The sequence below is a fragment of the Caretta caretta genome, chromosome 23 (genome assembly GCF_965140235.1).
Source record: "Caretta caretta isolate rCarCar2 chromosome 23, rCarCar1.hap1, whole genome shotgun sequence".
NCBI lineage: Eukaryota > Metazoa > Chordata > Testudines > Cheloniidae > Caretta > Caretta caretta.
The window spans coordinates 8664943-8681827 of NC_134228.1; the positions used below are offsets into that span (position 1 = coordinate 8664943).

The 16885-nt window shown below is 55.2% G+C and overlaps 1 protein-coding gene across 1 annotated transcript in view; it reads right to left on the reverse strand.

Annotated features, from left to right (window-relative positions):
• Nucleotides 1-615: 615 nt before the first annotated feature.
• The window catches only part of LOC125629401 (maestro heat-like repeat-containing protein family member 2A), a 34770-nt gene continuing 18500 nt past the window's right edge, over nucleotides 616-16885 (reverse strand). The window contains exons 8-18 of the mRNA XM_075122680.1: nucleotides 15666-15770; nucleotides 14346-14481; nucleotides 10266-10426; nucleotides 9802-9956; nucleotides 9274-9421; nucleotides 6130-6306; nucleotides 4535-4690; nucleotides 2818-2919; nucleotides 2511-2613; nucleotides 2002-2061; nucleotides 616-976 (exon numbers count right to left, since the gene is read on the reverse strand). Of these exons, the coding sequence (XP_074978781.1) occupies nucleotides 789-976; nucleotides 2002-2061; nucleotides 2511-2613; nucleotides 2818-2919; nucleotides 4535-4690; nucleotides 6130-6306; nucleotides 9274-9421; nucleotides 9802-9956; nucleotides 10266-10426; nucleotides 14346-14481; nucleotides 15666-15770 (1491 nt within the window). The 3' untranslated portion in view covers nucleotides 616-788. The remainder of the gene's footprint in view (nucleotides 977-2001; nucleotides 2062-2510; nucleotides 2614-2817; nucleotides 2920-4534; nucleotides 4691-6129; nucleotides 6307-9273; nucleotides 9422-9801; nucleotides 9957-10265; nucleotides 10427-14345; nucleotides 14482-15665; nucleotides 15771-16885) is intronic.

The window sequence follows — 16885 nt, forward strand, 5'->3', positions numbered from 1 at the left end:
CTGCCCGCCCTGATCAAGGGCCAGGCAAATGGACCTTCTGCTGCTCTGTCTGCCTGACTGTAGGCCAGAGCCCCTACTCGACAGCAGCCCTGTCCTGAATGAGGGCCCCGGGCAAACAGACTCTCTACCGTTGGTCGGCCTGACTGCAGGCCAGAACCATGAACACTGAGCTATTTCCCCTGAACCAAGGTACCCCGGAAGTATCGTAGTGAGGGGCGTGGTCTCCCGCCCAGACGGATGGGGAGGGAGCCGCGAACCCCCTACAGCCTCTCTTTCTACTCGTTCATACTTTTTCTCTAAATATGTCAAAACACAGCACGCTGTTAGGGGCCTGGGCGGGGACGCAGTGGAGCGGGAGGACCTGGGTTCCCCTATCCCTGCCACCCCACCGTCAGGAGTGGCAGCCTACTTGGTTGCTGCCCCGCCCTGATCAAGGGCCAGGCAAATGGACCTTCTGCTGCTCTGCCTGCCTGACTGTAGCACAAGCACGCAACCTTCCCCCAGCCAAACACAGAAAAATAATACAAAAGAAATGTTCAAAAGGGCTGATGGTGCCAAAAATGTACACGACTGGAAACGGGGATGGAGGGCGGGACGTAAACTCTACACGGGGCATGGAAACTTGTCAAAAAGTACATGGTGATAAAAGCTATTGAGTGGTTAACTACTCACGTGGCTGGGCAGGGCAGGCGGCCAATGGGGAGAAAGCCATGGTGCGGCATGATGTGTTCCACCCTGCTCCAGGCGGGCTCTGGTGCACCAAACCCCCAGAGTAGGGAGGCTGGCTTTTACTCGCGCAGCTGGGCAGCTTCAATGACTGGGTTCTCCCTTGTATGCATCAGTCTCATCCTGTGCAAGAGTGTCCGTAGGCTGGCGCGGGCTGGACGGTGTTTCTTGCAGGCATTGAGGATCAGCGTGGTCTGCAAAGCCAGGCACCTGACAGAGGACTTGCTGTCCTGCTGCAAGCCTTTGAGGACTAAGATTGAAAGGAAGGAAATGGAGGTCAGAGCCATGGTGCTCTGGAAAGCCCTGGCAGAGCAAGCCAGCGCTGTACCTCTCAGCCCGCGACAAGAAGGCAGCAGGCTGGGAGGCGGGAGGCAGGGGACGAGCAGGAACAACCACCAACCCTCACTAAACATTCCCACTGCCCTCCCACAGCTGGGGGAGCCCCCAGACACAGGCAAGAAGTCACAATGAACCCCATTCACTCACTATTTCTAGGACTGCCCAGTCCCTGTAGGATCTGATGGCCTCATCCCTGTCTGTATTTATGCTCCCCCTTCCCCCCAGTGCACAGATGGGCACTCAAGCCCAGAGAGGGGGAGATTCACAAAGGGGGCATGGGCATTGTTAGGCTACGCCTAACTTCCGGTGCCCTGCTGCCCTCCAGGAAATGCCGAGGAGGGAGCTCAGCCATTCTCTAGCTCTGGTTGGGGCCCAGCTGTGAACCTGCTCTGGGAGTGAGGAGCCTGAGCTATGTCACCCACCCCCCCGCCCCAGCCCTTTTCCCCAACAAATGTGGAGGAGACGCTGCTCTGCCCTGCGCTGGCCCAGGGGTCCGGGCACGCAGCAGGGAGGTAGATGACCGGACGTCACCTCAGTCTCCTTTGGAGCAGTGGCTTGACACCAGGCACCCCACCTGGAGGTGACTGCAACAAACCCTGGGCTAGTGAGTGCAAGGCGGGGAGGCAGGACCCCACCTTTGCTGTGTTGCGGGTTCGGGGGGGGGGCAATCGTCTGCAAAGGCCAGCCAGCTCAGGCCCAGTTTGGGGATTTGCCAAGCCACAGCTCTGAGGTCAGGGCTAAGTGCCTGGGCACATGCCAACCAGCAGACACCACAGGGTGAGGGGGAAGCTGATCAGGGGTTTGGAGATCTACATTTTGCAACCCTTTGTGGCTCTCGCCCAAGATCACATTGCTGGCATCAGAGATTGAACCTAGCCTGCGGCCCTGTGCCATTCATCCCTCTAGCGCTCAGTGCTCAAAGGAGATACCACTCACCGTTGCAGATGGCCTCCAACTTCTCCTGGCTCTGCTGGTCCAGCTGCCGGGCAGTCAGCCCTACACACACAAACAGCTCATCACATCCCTGCGTCCCCAGCGAGGGTGTCAAAGCGTCTGTCACCCTCCAAGCAGTGGGGCTTTCCCCTGCCCCTCACTGTCCAGGACGCACTCCTGAGTCCCCGGGGAAAGGGTGAGTCCCCAGGGATGGCTGTGGGGCTGGTTGCCAAAGGAGAGCATAGCGCCTTGAGGTTCCACTACCAAGAGCCCATGGTGGGGTGGGGGTGTGGGGGATGGGGACTGCATGGGGAGCAGTGTGGTTCGAGGGGGCCCATCAGCCGATCAGGGCAGTTTGGGGTGAGCTTGCTCCTGCGGGTTTCTGACACCCCTGAGCCTTCATTCGGCAATCAGGAGCCCAGGGGTTACTTCTCGCTGCCGGCAGGGACTGAGGAGAGCCTGGGACTGGATCCAGCCCCTCTGCTTAAGGGACCCCTCTGCTCTGTGGTTACCTAGAAACCTGATGGCCGCTTCTCTAATGGGAGCCTGCGGGTTTTCCACAAAGGCCATGGCCTGGCAGAGGAAGGTTTCTGCCCTCCCCTTGTAGCACGCCACCTAGGAGCCAGAACAAGGGAGCACAAGGTTATTAAAGGCCTTTCCATCCTGCAGGCCAGGTTCCAGATCTGTGGAGTGTCCTGCTTTCAGCCCTCCTTCCTGTGCCGGGGGGATCACGCAGAGGGACTACAGCCAGGGCCAGGTGTGGTCCTGGGGCTGGGGCTCAGTGTGGGAATGGAGCTGGGCAATGGAGGGCTCCCTCACCAGGCAGTCACAGCCTCGCCAAAGCTCCTTTTTCTGGACATGGGCACTGAGCTGGCTCCACCGTAGGAATTCCAGAGCACTCCTGAGGGTGTCCCAACACACCTGCAAAACAAGAGGGGCCGGGGCGAGCCGACAACGGTTACAGGAGCTGGAAACCAGGGCCGTCCCTCAGCATACACGCCTGCGTAGGGCACCATGAAATTTGGGGCACCAAATTGCCCCAAATTTCATGGTGTCACTAGGCGGCTGCATGCTGCACATGCAGCAGCCCCAGCCCCAGTGACCCGCCCTATATCTCGGCCAGCCCCGCCGCAGGCTGCACCCACTACAAAGGGCAGGGCCGTCCCTGGGGGGGGCCCAGACAACTCCCTCCGCCCTGCCTCTTCCCCTTCCCCCCTGCTCCATCTCCAGCCCGCCCCCATTCCACCTCTTCTCCGCAAGCCTCTTCTCCCAGCGACCCCACACTCACTGGCAGTGGCAGGAAGTGGAGTAACCTGGTCCCAGCCCGCTCTCCTCCAAAAGGATTGCCCCCCGCACTCACCGGCGGTGGGAAGCGGAGTGCTGCGGCTGGGAGCTGGCAGAGTAAGGCGGCCTGGGGCCAGGCTGCTCCGCTTCCCGCTGCTGTCAGTGAGTGTGTGTGTGGGAGGATCCCTTTCCCCAAACCCCCTCCCTCGAGCCACACGGCTGGAGCCGGGGCGAGGGAAGCAGAGCGGGCTACTCCCAGCTCTCCGCTAATCCCCCAGGCCACTCTGGGCCTGTGGGCCCCCCAAAAGTGGCCCCACTCAGCTCCTGCCTCCCAGACCCTGGTGGGGGGGAGGGGGAGGCCTGGAAACCCACACAGCCCCACTGCGGGGGGGCTGGATAGGGCACCCAAATGGCTAGGGACAGCCCAGCTGGAAGCCACTAACATAGTTACTGGAGGCCGTGTGTGCTGAACGGTTCCCGGCCCGCGGCTGCTCGCGGAAGGGCGGAGGTTTGGCTAAGGCAATGGCTGGAGACCTGACTCAATTCCCAGCTCTTCCTGCAGGAACTCAGGCAAGTTGCTTTGGCCCAGGGCTACAAAGGGATTTAGGTTGCCTAATGCCCATGGGCATTCAATACTTTTGAGGCACTAGGCCTCACGCTGTGCCTTAGTTCCCCACCTCATGGGGGGTAGGAGGGTGAATTCATTACTGCCGGGGGCATTTGGCTCCCAAGTGATGGGGGCCATGAGAGCGAGCGTGTGCACAGGCACCTGGGGCGGGGCGGAGGGGGGGCTTGGGCATGTCATGGCTAGTAAGAGCTGTCCGGGCTGCTTGGCCAAGGGCACATTGGGTCTTGGGCACCATCCGGAGGCTGGGTAGCTCTGCTCCGGGTAGGGGCCATGGCCAGGGTTGTGCTCTTCCCACCAGCACAGCCAGGGGAATGTGCGGAGGCCAGTGGCTGTAGGAGTGGTGAGCTGACCCCTCCGCCCACCCATTCTCTCAGCCTGGCTGCAGGGGGGAGTGTTGGGCTCAGAGGAGGCAGGGAAGACTCAGCAGTTGGGTGGGGCGCCATGGTCATGGCGCAACTGGACTCAACGTTCAAGTGTTTTTGAGCACCTGATTGTCACAGTACTGAGCACCTGCCCTCTGCCAGCCAGACCTTTTAAAGGGGGGTGTCACATGTTGGCTCCCCCCAACAAATTCCTGGTCACTCTGTAACAATCTCAGCTGCAGGCTCCATCTCGTGGCCTCACCTGGGACACATTGGGACGCTCATCGTGCAGGAGGAGGAGCAGCGGGACCAGGCTGCGGAGGACGTGCTCCTTCATCTTCCTCCTGCTGGGCCCCCTTACAAGCTCCAGCAGGTGTTTAAAGAGGGTGAGGGAGAGCACCCGGAGTTTGCTGGACTCCTGCAAGAGAGGATGTGGGGAGGAGACGCTGTGACGGTCGTGCCCACCCAGCTGGGTGAGCGCTCACTGTGACAGAGATGTCTGCCCTGCAGGGGGTATTGCTAACTCACCCCCAGTCATACAGGCACAGCTGGGGGCCGCAGTCCCATAGGCATAGCGCCATTGAAGGCAATAGAGATGCAGGTTTCCACCAGCTGAGGGGCTGGCCTGGTAACTTCTTGGCCAGAGAGAGCAGTAAGGTGGGGTGAGACCTGGGAGGCCGGGCGAGCTGTGCCCAGCAGGGAGAACCAGGAGCAATAGCTGGGGGCTGTAGGGAGGGGCCACAGCTTTCTGGGAGGTGAGGCTGAGGGTAAGGGGGGGCAGCCTGGGGGGCGGGTTGACTTGAGCTGTTCTGAGAGTGGCTGAATCTTTAAATGGTGCCCCCCCCAATCAGCAGTTACATGTCGCCTCTGGGCACCAGGTTCTGGAGCAGGCAGTTCTCTGAGTGACGTCTGTTGTAAAAGTGTTCATAAGTTCTTTTAGTCTGTTTATCTGATTTGGCTGCGCTCTCCTGTCTGGCCACTTTGGAGACAGGCTCTTGGAACAGTAGTTCTCAGTTGTCTTTCCATCAGGAGCGGGTGCTGGACTAGATGCAGGAGCTGCTCTTGGTGTTGATCTTTAGCTGGGCCTGTGCCACTGCTTAATAAAGAGCGGCCGGGTCCCAGCAGAGTTCGGGAGGGATGAGGGTAGGATTTAGCGTTGTCAGAGCTGGGGAGGTGGGTGGTCCCTCCAGGAGCCCCCACTGGGGCGTTACCCCTGGAAGGCAGTAATGGATGGGTCCCTTTCTCCCGCCCACTTTGCTGGCTCTCGCCGTGCAGTGGCGGACTGAATATCAGTCTGGTGAACACGCTGGCGGGGGCTCGTTTGTGGTTACAAAAGGCCTGGGGAGAACTAGCCCCTCCTTTGATGCTGCCCTGCCATGAGAACGAAGGGGAGAGGAAAGGGCGGTAGCTGCAGAACCTACAGACGGAGCCGTTTCCTTATGGAGCTGACAGGCCAGCTGTGGGATTCCTGGCCAGGGAGGGGAGGGGCAGGATTTTCACCAGGCGACCATCACCTGTTACCCTGGAAACCCGCAGGAGCATTGCGGCAACCTGTGCTGCAGAGGCCCCCTCGCTGCATGCAGGCTCAGGAATGCATGGCCTTCCCTCAAGGGGAGCCTCGTCCCCAGGCTGCCCTGATCCTTGTCAGCAGGCCTGCAGGACACCAGGGTTCCCACCCTTACTGCCATATGCTCTGATGGAGAATGGGGTAGCAGAAGAAGGCGGGAATGGGTTCATGTCATTTACAACAATCCTTTTTCTGGCTAGGACCATAGCATAGGTCCCGCTAGCCCACCCGCCAGCCCCCATTCACACGTCTGTGGCTTGAAGGGTCTCCCGCGGGCCCCCAGGCCTTACATCATGAAAGAACGGCAGGAGTTTCTCAGCCACTCGCACAGCCACGGGGCTGGCGCTCTGCCTGTCCATGCCGGCGAGGATGTCTCTCAGCACGGTGATGGCGTTGGAGATGACGTCCCTGTCTGCCTCGTGTAGCTGCTCCACAATGACTGGCAGTTGATGCTGGAGTTTCCCCACCTGTGTGAAAGGAGGAGCTGCTTTACAAAACACCCTCCGGTGACCCGGTTTGGGGGGGAGGGATAGCTCAGTGGTTTGAGCATTGGCCTGCTAAACCCAGGGTTGTGAGTTCAATCCTTGAGGGGGCCATTTAGGGATCTGGGGCAAAAATTTGATGATTTAACTGGGAATTGGTCCTGCTTCGAGCAGGGGGTTGGACTAGATGACCTTCTGGGGTCCCTTCCAACCCTTATATTCTATGATTCTATGACCCAACAAGCCATTTCCAAAACAACGTCTGCCTCCCCTGCAGACAGAGCCACGGGAACTAGGAGTGCAGGGGGTGCTGCAGCACTCCAAGGTTTTTCGCGGGGCTCTGCTCCTGGCCCCACACACAAGGTCCCAGCTGCTGGCCCTGCGCCAACTCCCAGCTGTGGCCCCAGCCTCGGCCTCCTTGCCCCATCCATCTCCCGCCCCCCTGGAGCCATGGCCCTGCTCCTGACCCCAGCTCTAGGGGTGGTGGGGTGTGTGGACAGGTGTAAGGGGGTGCTCAGCACCTGCACTATAAAAAGTCTTCTAGCGCCCCGCCTCCAGATGACATGTTAGAGCCTCAAAGCCCTTGCACAGCCCCAGCTAGGATCGCAGGCAGCGGGGCCGGCTACCTGCAACATAAGCAGCTGCTTCCTTGTATCCCCGATCTCAGGGGGTGGTATTTATTAGCAGGTATCATCTGTGGAAACTTCTCTGCACAACACCTTGACCCCAAACAAATCAAGTGTATTATTGTTATAAGGGTTAGAATAGCACCTCCAGCGCCTATCTGCAATCAGGGCGTGTGCTGGGGGCTTTCCAGGCACAGAAAGAGACATTCCCTGGCCTAGAGCTTACAGGCTAGACACACAAAGGAAGGATTTCTATCCCCGTTGTACAGACATGGAACTCAGGCACAGAGAGGCGACGTGACTCACCCATGGTCACCCAGGGAGTCTGGCAGAGCCCGAAACTGAACTTGGGTTCTCCTGAGTCCCGGGCCTTACAGCCCAGCCTCGGCGAGGGAGCCAATTTTGTCCATGAGTTCGAGGGTTGGTCTGTTACTAAAAGCCAGATTCAATCATTTCTGTATTTGGCTTTTGAACTGTTCAAAGACAGCCACACAAAACCTTAACCGGGATGAGGGGAAAAAGTGTCCAATACAGGCTTACCGGTTCCGGAAGGAAAAATAAAACACAAGCAAGTGAAAACCAGACTGAGGACATGGAACAATGGGAATGGTGGATAACAAAGAGAATTACAGTCATGCCCTCTCCATGTCTGATCGATTCATCGTCCGGCTTTAATAAACCGGACTGACCTGCTATTCTCAGGGTAAGTAAATTATCATTAGGGAGAGTTGCCTTCAGATGGTCTCCTCTTTGACCAGGCTGCCAGATCTGTGTATTTAAGTCCCAAGGGTTTTCTCTGCCTTCACTATACCGTGTCTATCACACTTGGTATGAGGTCTGAGCAGCAAAAGGCCTTTCTCGAGCTCTTCAGAGGAGCGAGTGCTGCGGGACAGAGCTGTGACGTCAACAGTTAAAACCTACGAGGCTCAAAAAGGGGATTCGTAGAAAAAAATGGTTCCAATTGAAGCAAAATGGCTCTGTCCGGGCGTCCCGGATCACTGGTGTCACCAGCATTCCCTGGAGGTCTAGAGTCCACAGCTCTGCTGCTACTCTCGTGCTAGGGTTCTTTGGATCACACACCCAGAGACGCACCCTGCAGGAGCCAGGCCCTGCCCTGCAGAACAACAGACAAAAGCCAGGCAGGGACTTGCCCAAGGTCACCCAGCAGGTCAGTGGCAGAGCCAGGAAGGGAAACCAGGGCTCCTGACTCCAGGCCAGGGCCAGGTCCCCTGGGAAGCTTTCAATGACCCCAGCCCTGCATCAGCTCCCTGATGAAGGAGTTGCCAAGACTTTGAAGGAAAGAGCTCAAATTCAGAGGGATCATGGTAAATTGGAGGACTGGGCTATAGACAACAAAAGGAAACTCACGAAAGACAAAAGTGAGGTGCTACATTTAGAGAAGAAAAAGCAAATGCACAGAAACAGAATGGGGGATAACCAGTTGTACTGCTGAGAAGGATCTGGGAGCTGCAGTGGATCACAGCCTCAGCATGAGGCAGCAAAGCAATGCTGTTGCAAAAAAAAAAAGAAAAGGAAAAAAAAAAAAGCAAATGCAATCTTAGGTTGCATTAACAGAGGTATAGCCTGCAAGTCATGGGAGGTGATCGTACCACTCAACTCAGTGCTGGTTAGGCCTCAGCTGGAGTACGGTGTCCAGTTTTGGTCACCAATGTCTACAAAAGATGTGGAGAAACTGTAATGGATCCAGAGGCGAGTGAAAAAGATGATCAGAGGGATGGAACACAAGCCATACGAGCAAAGGTTGAAGGAACTGGCTATGTTTAGTTTGGAAAAGAGGAGATTAAGGGGGGACGTGCTAATGGTCTTCAGATTCTTCAAAGGCTGCCAAAAAAAAGATGGCAAAAAGTTGTTCTCTCTTGCCACAGAGGGCAGGACAAGAGGGGATGGGTTCAAACGACAGCACTGCAGATTTAGATTAAATCTCAGGAAAACCTTCCTAACTGTAAGAAGAGTAGGACAATGGGACAGACGACTAGGGAGCTTGTGGAAGCCCCTTTGCTGGAGGTTTATAGAAGGAGGCTGGAGCCATCTGTCTGGGCTGGGATAGACACAACAAATCCTGCATCTTGGCAGGGGGCTGGACAAGCTGACCTTGCGATCCCTTCTCACCCTGCGGTTCTATGAGAGGTGTCCCAGAGCACCAGGAGAGGGTTTCGGCGTCTTCCGCCTCGACTATAGCGCTGGCTAGAGTCACGCTCTCTCTCTTCGGCCCAATGGCAATACCCAGTGGGAGACTGAGAGACACCCTCAGGCCATGGTGGGGACACACGGCGCTCCTTCCCTTGCTGCAGGGGCTGGAACTTACGGCCAAGGGGGCGACGCCAGCCTCTTGCTGAGAGACGTCGTGATGCTGGCGCAGCGGCCGTTCCTGCAGCCTGTCGAGCAGCTCCCGTAGGACCTTTCCTGCGGTCTTGGGGTGGGATGTCAGCACCCTCCACATCTCCACAGCAACGCTGCAAAGGGAGAGAGCCGATTTCACCTGGCCAGAGCCCTGCCAGCCTCCAGCACCCACCGCCACCCGCACCCGGCTGAGTCTCCCGCCCACGGCCGGCCCTTTGTTGCCCTCCTGCTGCAGCAAGGGCCCCCACTGCCTGGCGCAGGCTGCATGGGGGCCGGGTCTGAGTGTCAGCCCCGGGGGAGGCCGAGGGCTGCCATATGGGGTTTTGCAGGCTGGCCTGTCTCCACGGCATGTCAGCCTGCAAAACCCTCCAGAACAAGCAGCAGCTCTGCAGGGAGCAGGAGGTCTCTGGAAGGTTCTGCACGCCCCTGTCCCTGGCAGCGGGACCAGTCCGGGGGACCCGGAGCACAAGCGTCAGCAGCCCCAGCCCCGTACCTGTCACATGACAGCGAGCAGCCCAGCAGGGTTGTGACCACCTCCTTGCTGTACTGGTTGCCCAGCACGACAAGGGCCTTGAGCAGCTGCTGCTGGGCCAGCGGCTCGCTGATGGAGTCCAGGTTGTGGTAGATGCTCGTCACAGCCTCCGACACCTGGAAGAGAAACGGGGAGATGGGAGCCTTGGCTTCCTCGTGCTCCTATTGATCTGGGGTGTCAGGGACCTGCCCTACCTGACAGCCATCTGCCCTCCCACATCCTCTTCTCCAGCTCCAGGCCTAGAACACAGGGCCAATTCCCGGCCTATCGATTCATAGACTGCAAGACCACAAGCGGCCATGGAGATCACCTAGACTGACCCCCCGCATTGCACAGGACCTGCCCCCCAGTAATGCCGAGCGCCCAGAGACAGAGTCTCCCACGGATGGGCTCCCCCAGCACGCTGTTCTCACTGCAGCTCTTACCCTCTCCAAGCTTGGGCTGGGGACCCACAGGATCACATGCAGCATGTGCCTGGCCGCCACCGACTCATGGACGCTGGTGTCTCTCATTCCCTTGATAGCAGTGAGGAGGAAGTCCATGCGCTCGGATGGGTTGAAGTACTTCCCAAACATCTGAAACAAACCTGCCAGTGAAACCCCTTTTGCTGCCCAGTGCGGTTCCAGTCGGACCGAGCAGCCAGGACTGGCCCAGCCAGGAGTGCAGGCAAAGCCCGCTCTGCCGGGACAGGGCTGGGTTACTGCACCTGGGACGCACAGTACCCAGCCAGCAATCAGGAGCTGTCGTGCACGGCACAGGCCAGCGTGGCAGTGCACGGGGGCACAATACTGCACAGCACGGATACACTCTCTAGTGCTCAGCGGGGGCTGGCACTGGTGTGTGGATGCAATGATGCCTTGGAGAGCATGAATCTCTGGGGAAGCTCCCACCACACCTGACAAGGAGCTGGGATCAGGTTTGGATGAGACCCAGTGCATCTTGGGATGTGGCATGGAGGGAGGCATATTGGCCCGCAATAGTAGAAGCCTTGCCAGCAGATTGAGGGAAGTGATTATTCCCCTCTATTCGGCACTGGTGAGGTCACATCTGGCCCCCCACAAGAGAAAGGATGTGGACAAATCGGAGAGAGTCCAGCAGAGGGTAACGAAAATGATTAGCGGGCTGAAGCACATGAATTATGAGGAGAGACTGAGGGAAGTGGGCTTACTTAGTCTGCAGAAGAGCAGAGTGAGGGGGGATTTGATAGCAGCCTTCAACTACCTGTAGGGGGGCTCCAAAGAGGATGGAGCTCGGCTGTTCTCAGTGGTGGCATGTGACAGAACAAGCATCAGTGGTCTCAAGTTGCAGTGGGAGAGGTCCAGATTGGATATGAGGAAACACTATTTCACTAGGAGGGTGGTGAAGCACTGGAAAGGGTTACCTAGGGAGGTGGGGAATCTCCATCCTTCGAGATTTTTAAGGTCAGGCTTGACAAAGCCCTGGCTGGGATGATTTAGTTGGGGTTGGTCCTGCTATGAGAAGGGGATTGGATTAGATCTGAGGTCTATGATTCTATGAGGTGGAGTGGGCCATAGGCAGGGCTCCGGCCCAGCTGGATGGGGTCAGTCACACGCCTGGGTCTGTCCCTTCCCCCTGACTCCTAGGGTGTTAGGGTGTAGGGTTCTCTCTCCTGATAACTCTGGGCACAACAATCGCAGGAAGCATTGAAAGTAGTTACCATGGCGATATTGCTGGTGTTGGTGAACCAGGTGACCCAGAAGCTGTTCTCCGCTCGCCACTCCCTGAAGACCTGCAGATACTCTGCACTCTGCTTTGCCAGCGTCGTGCCTGAACCAGGGAGGGGAAACAGACAGCAGGCAATATAAATCAGAGGTTAGCTTTGGAAACGGGAATTTTGCAAGGAAGTTTAGAGACAAGTACATCTAAGAAACATACCGTAAATTCAGGCCAATAAACTCCCCCACCCCCCAACAAAACTAAACAAACTAACCCCCCTGGAAGAGTAAAAATAAACCAGGCAGAAGTACAGCAGCAGTGTGAGGCTCTCCAGTTGATTGCACTGAACGCAGCATGTAGGATTCCCAGCCCTGTGGGCAGGTAGCACATCTGGGCATTTGGCCCAAGGAGCTACTGCCCTCGGAGACCAGGAGGCCAGAGGATCTGAACTGGTGGAGCCAAGGGAGACAGCGAGGTACATAGAGGAGACTTTTAGGGATGCAGTAGAGTGGTCGCACCCCCAGTCTGACAGCCTCTGTGCTGCTGAGGAGGGTGAAAGTTTCTGGGAAGGAGAACATCGAGCTGGAGCAGAGGGAGACGATCCCATAGTTGGGACCCACCTGCCAGATGAAGTCAGGATATCTTCTCACACTGAGGCTGCCCCTCCTGAGGCGGGAAGCCCAGTTACAAAGAAAAGCCAGGTAATAGTAATGGGGGATTCAATCAACAGACATATAAGAAGGTGGATTTGTGATGAGTGGGAGAACCGCATGGTAAATTGCCTGCCTGGTGCAAAGGTTGCAGCTCTCACGAGACATCCAAACAAACTTACGTGCAGTGCTGTGGTATGTAAGCTAATGTTTAAATCGGCCTCTGTACGAGATAGTGAATGTGACAGTGAATTTTATAAAAGTTTCCAGATGTGATCCCTGGCAAGCCTGACTTCAGTATCAGGCAAATTGTTGAAATGATAGGAAAGAACAGAATTATCAGACACATAGGTGAACACAATTTGTTGGGGCAGAGTCAACATGGCTTTTGGAAAGGGAAATCATGCCTCACCAATCTACTAGAATTCTCTGAAGGGGGTCAACAAGAATGTGGAGAAGGGTGATGCAGTGGAAATAGTGTACTTGGACTTTCAGAAAGCCTTTGACAGGGTCCCTCACCAAAGGCTCTTTACCAAAGTAAGCTGTCATGGGATAAGAGGGAAGGTTCTCTCATGGGTCAGTGGTTAAAAGCTAGGAAGCAAACAAAAGGACTAAATGGTCAGTTTTCACAGTGGAGAGAGGTAAAGAGCAGGGCACCCCAAGGATCTGTGTTGACACCAGTCTAGTTCAACATAGTCATCAATGATCCAGAAAAAGGGGTAACCAGTGAGGTAGCAAAATTTGCAGATGATACAAAATGACTCAAGATAGTTCAATCCAAAGCAGACTGCGAAGAGCTACAAAGGGACCTCACAAAACTGGGGGACTGGGCAACAAAATGGCAGATGACATTCAATATAGATAAATTCAAACTGGACACCACAATCCCAACTATACATACACAATTATGGGGTTTAAATTACCACTCAAGAAAGAGATTTCGGAGTCATCGTAAAGAGTTCTCCGAAAACATCCACTCACCGTGCAGTGGCAGTAAAAAAAGCCAACAGAATGTTGGGAACCATTAGGAAAGGGATAGATAATAAATCAGAAAAATGTCATAGTGCCTCGATACAAATCCAATGTGCGCCCCCACACCTTGAATACCGCGTGTAGTTCTGGTCGCCCCATCTCAAAACAGATGTACCCGAATTGTAAAAGGTGCAGAGAAGGGCGACAAAAATGATGAGGGGTATGGAAGAGCTTCCATATGAGGAAAGATTAAAAAGACTGGGGACAAGTCTACACTTCAACCACTCTATCGCCATAGCTGCACCGGCGCTGTAGCGTTGAAGAGAAGATGGTCCTCTGCCAACAAGCTCTTAATCCACCTCCCGGAGAGGCGCTAGCTATGTCAGTGGGAGGGGTGCTTCTGCCAACAGGGGTGTGGATTTTTCACAGCCCTGAGCAATGGAGTGATAACAATATAGGTCTACAGTGTAGACCTGGGACCATTTAGTTTAGAAAAGAGCTGACTAAGGAGGGGAGATGACAGAGGTCTATAAAATCATGACTGGTGTGGAGAAAGTGAATAGGGAAGTGTTATTTACCCCTGCACAGAACACGGGAACTAGGAGTCACTTTCTGAAATTAATAGGCAGCAAGTTAAAAGCAAAGAAAAGAAGATATCTCTGCACACAATGCACAGGCAACCTGTGGAAATTGTTGCCGTGGGATGTTGTGAAGCCTAAAAGTATAATTGGGTTCAGGATAATCAGGGCATGCAACCCCAGACTCGGCATGTCCCTAAACCTCAGACTACCAGAAGCTGGGACTGTATGTGAGGGGATGGATCACTCAAAATTTCCCTTTTCAGTTCATTCTCTCTCAAGCATGAGGCACTGGACATTATCAGAAGACACAATACTGCGCTAGATGAACTGATCAGAGTCAGTATGTCCATTCTTATGTGAGTTATGAAGAGCAGAATATGGACAGGGGAAGCTAAAGACATCAGGGGAAAGTCCATGGCTTGAAGGACTATGGATAGTAAGGAGGTTTTTTTTAAAAAGTGTATTAGGAACAAAAGAAATCCTAGCAATGGTGTAGGCTCATTACTCGATGGAGACTGTTTAAAAGGATGCAGAAAAGGCAGAAGTGTTCAATAAATATGTTTCCCATGTTTGGAAACCCCATGTCAATGTGTTTAGGAAGGACAAGGGTCTCCAGTGCTCTTACATTTTTGCCGCAGCATGGAGGCGTAGAGGTGGTGAAGTCCCTCCATCGCCAATCGGCAGATCTCCTGCTCCTGCTCAGCACTGCACAGGGTGAGACAGCCCACCAGCTGGCCCAGGACTCTGAACTCCTCCACTCCCTGACGGAGAGAGGGAGCAAGGGGAGTCACTCGCCCCTGCAGGCCCAGCGCAGCATGTCCCCCTGGCATTGCACTAGCAACGGTCTAGAACCGGGGGAGGCAGAGCCCAGCGCAGAGAGACTGGGGACAATGAGAGCAGGAGGAGCCATGGGGCCCATCACCAGGGACTGAGGGAAGCTCAGCAGGGATGGGAAGTCTGGGTAGCAAAGTCAGCAAACGTTGCCCTCGAGTGGGGACCTGGGTAAGGAATGAACTAACGTCCAGTCTCCATCTCAAGGGCAAGCTCCTAATCCCAGCCCCTTCTCCCATCCCCCTCCCTCCACTGACCTCAGGTCCAGAAGCATGAGGTCACCTTGGACTCCTCTTCTCTGCATTCCGCCTCTCTCACTCCATCCTGGAGTTCCCCACAACCCCCACTTTCTGCGCCGCACCCAGCCTGCCGGCTCTCTCCTGCCGGCTCTCTCCTGCAGCCTTGTCCTCTAGCCTCCCCCTCTTCCCAGATCTTCCCTTGCCCCTCCTGCAGCCCCTGCTCTCGCTCCCTGCTCTTCCCCACGTCGCACCAAGCACCTTGCCCTCCTCTCCTGAGCTCTGCACGGCCTCCCCTGACCCACTCCCCATTGCTCTGGCTCCTTTGGCCCCTCCCATCCCTTTCACTGTGTCCCCTCCCACCTCTCGCCTTCTCTTCTGCTGCCCCAGCCTCTGGGGGCATATCATCCAAGCGCCCCCCTCCAGCTGCTGGCGGGGAGGCCCTGCCACAGGGGGGATGGAGCAGCTGGAGCAGCTAAATGGCCCTGAGCACCCAAAGCAGGGGGTCTTCATCTGGCAGCCTGGCAGGAGCTGATGCCAAAGCATCCCAGGGGCAACTGACAAAGGGGGTGAAGAGAAACCTGGGTTCAGAGGGTGCTCCCTCAGGGCGATCCTGTGTAAATCCGCTGACCCTGCGGAGCAGACTTTGGTCCTAGGGGAACAGCGGGGAGAGTCCTTGGAGATAGAATTATGGGGCTCCACCCAAGGCCCACTGGAGTCAGAGGAGAGACCCGTCCACATCAGGCCTCATTAGATTGGACCCTATAGAGGATCTTGCTGAGTCACTATTCCAGGCCCGGGTTTTCCCTGCCAGGGAGCGCTGCACCGCAAGCCTGCTCAGTGCAGTTAGGAGACGGCCAGAGTCACAGGCTGCTCACCTTGAATTTGTGTTGACCGGAGATGAATTTGGTCAGCCAGGTGATTCTTCCCACTGCCCTCAGCCGCACATGCACCTCCTTGGATGCGGTCCAGGGGAGCAGGACCTGAGAGAAACAGATTGGGACAAATTGCGAAGGAGAAGGACAAAAAAATAGCACAAGCACATAGAGTGAAAATCAGAAAGGCTAAGGCAAAAATGAGTTCTAACTGGCAAGGGACATAAAAGGCAATCAGAAGCAGCTCTGTAAATGCATTAGGAGCAAGAGAAAGACACAAGAAAGTGTGGGGCCACTACTCAGCAGGGAAGCAGAGCAAATAATGGATGATACAGACAAAGCCAAGGTGTTTAATGCCTTTTTTGCTTCAGTTTTCACTAAAAAGGTTAATGGCGACTAGATGATGACCACAATATTAACAACAAGGGGGAAGGAATACAGGCCAGAGTAGGGAGAGAACAGATAAAAGACAATTTAGGTCAGTTAGATGTATTCAAGTTGGCAGAGCCTCATGATATTCACATGAGATGGAGCTAGACAAAGCAATCTCTGAACCTTTAGGAGGGCTGAGGTCCCAGAGGACTGGAGAAGGGCAGCCACAGAGCCTATCTTCAGAAAGGGGAACAAGGAGGCCCCAAGGAATTATCCACCTGTCAGCCTATCTTTGGTACCCAGAAAGATTATTGAACAAATTATTAAAGAGTTTGTAAGAACCTAGAGGAGATAATAGGGTGATAAGGAATAGCACCATGGATTTGTCCACAACAAACCATGCCAAACAAATCTAACTTCCTTCTTTGACCGGGTTACTTGCCTAGTGGATGGAGGGAGGCAGTATATGATGATGTATATGAAGTTTCGTAAGGCTTTTGACACAGTTCCACAAGACATTCTCATAAGCAAACTAAGCCAAATATGCTCCAGATGAGACTACTCTAAAGTGGGCGCACAACTGATGGCAAGGCAATCCTCAAAGAGGAGTTATCACTGACTCGCTGGCAAACTGGGAGGGTGTCTGAAGTGGGGTCCCCCAGGGGTGTGCCTGGGTCCAGTACTGCTCAATATTTTCATGAAGAACTTGGTTAACAGAGAGGAGAGTATGCTTGTCAAGTTGGCAGATGACACCAAGCTGGGGAGAGTTACAAGCACTTTGGAGGACAGATTAGAATTCAGAATGAGCTTGCCAAATTGGAGAGTTGGTCTGAAGTCAACAAGATGAAATT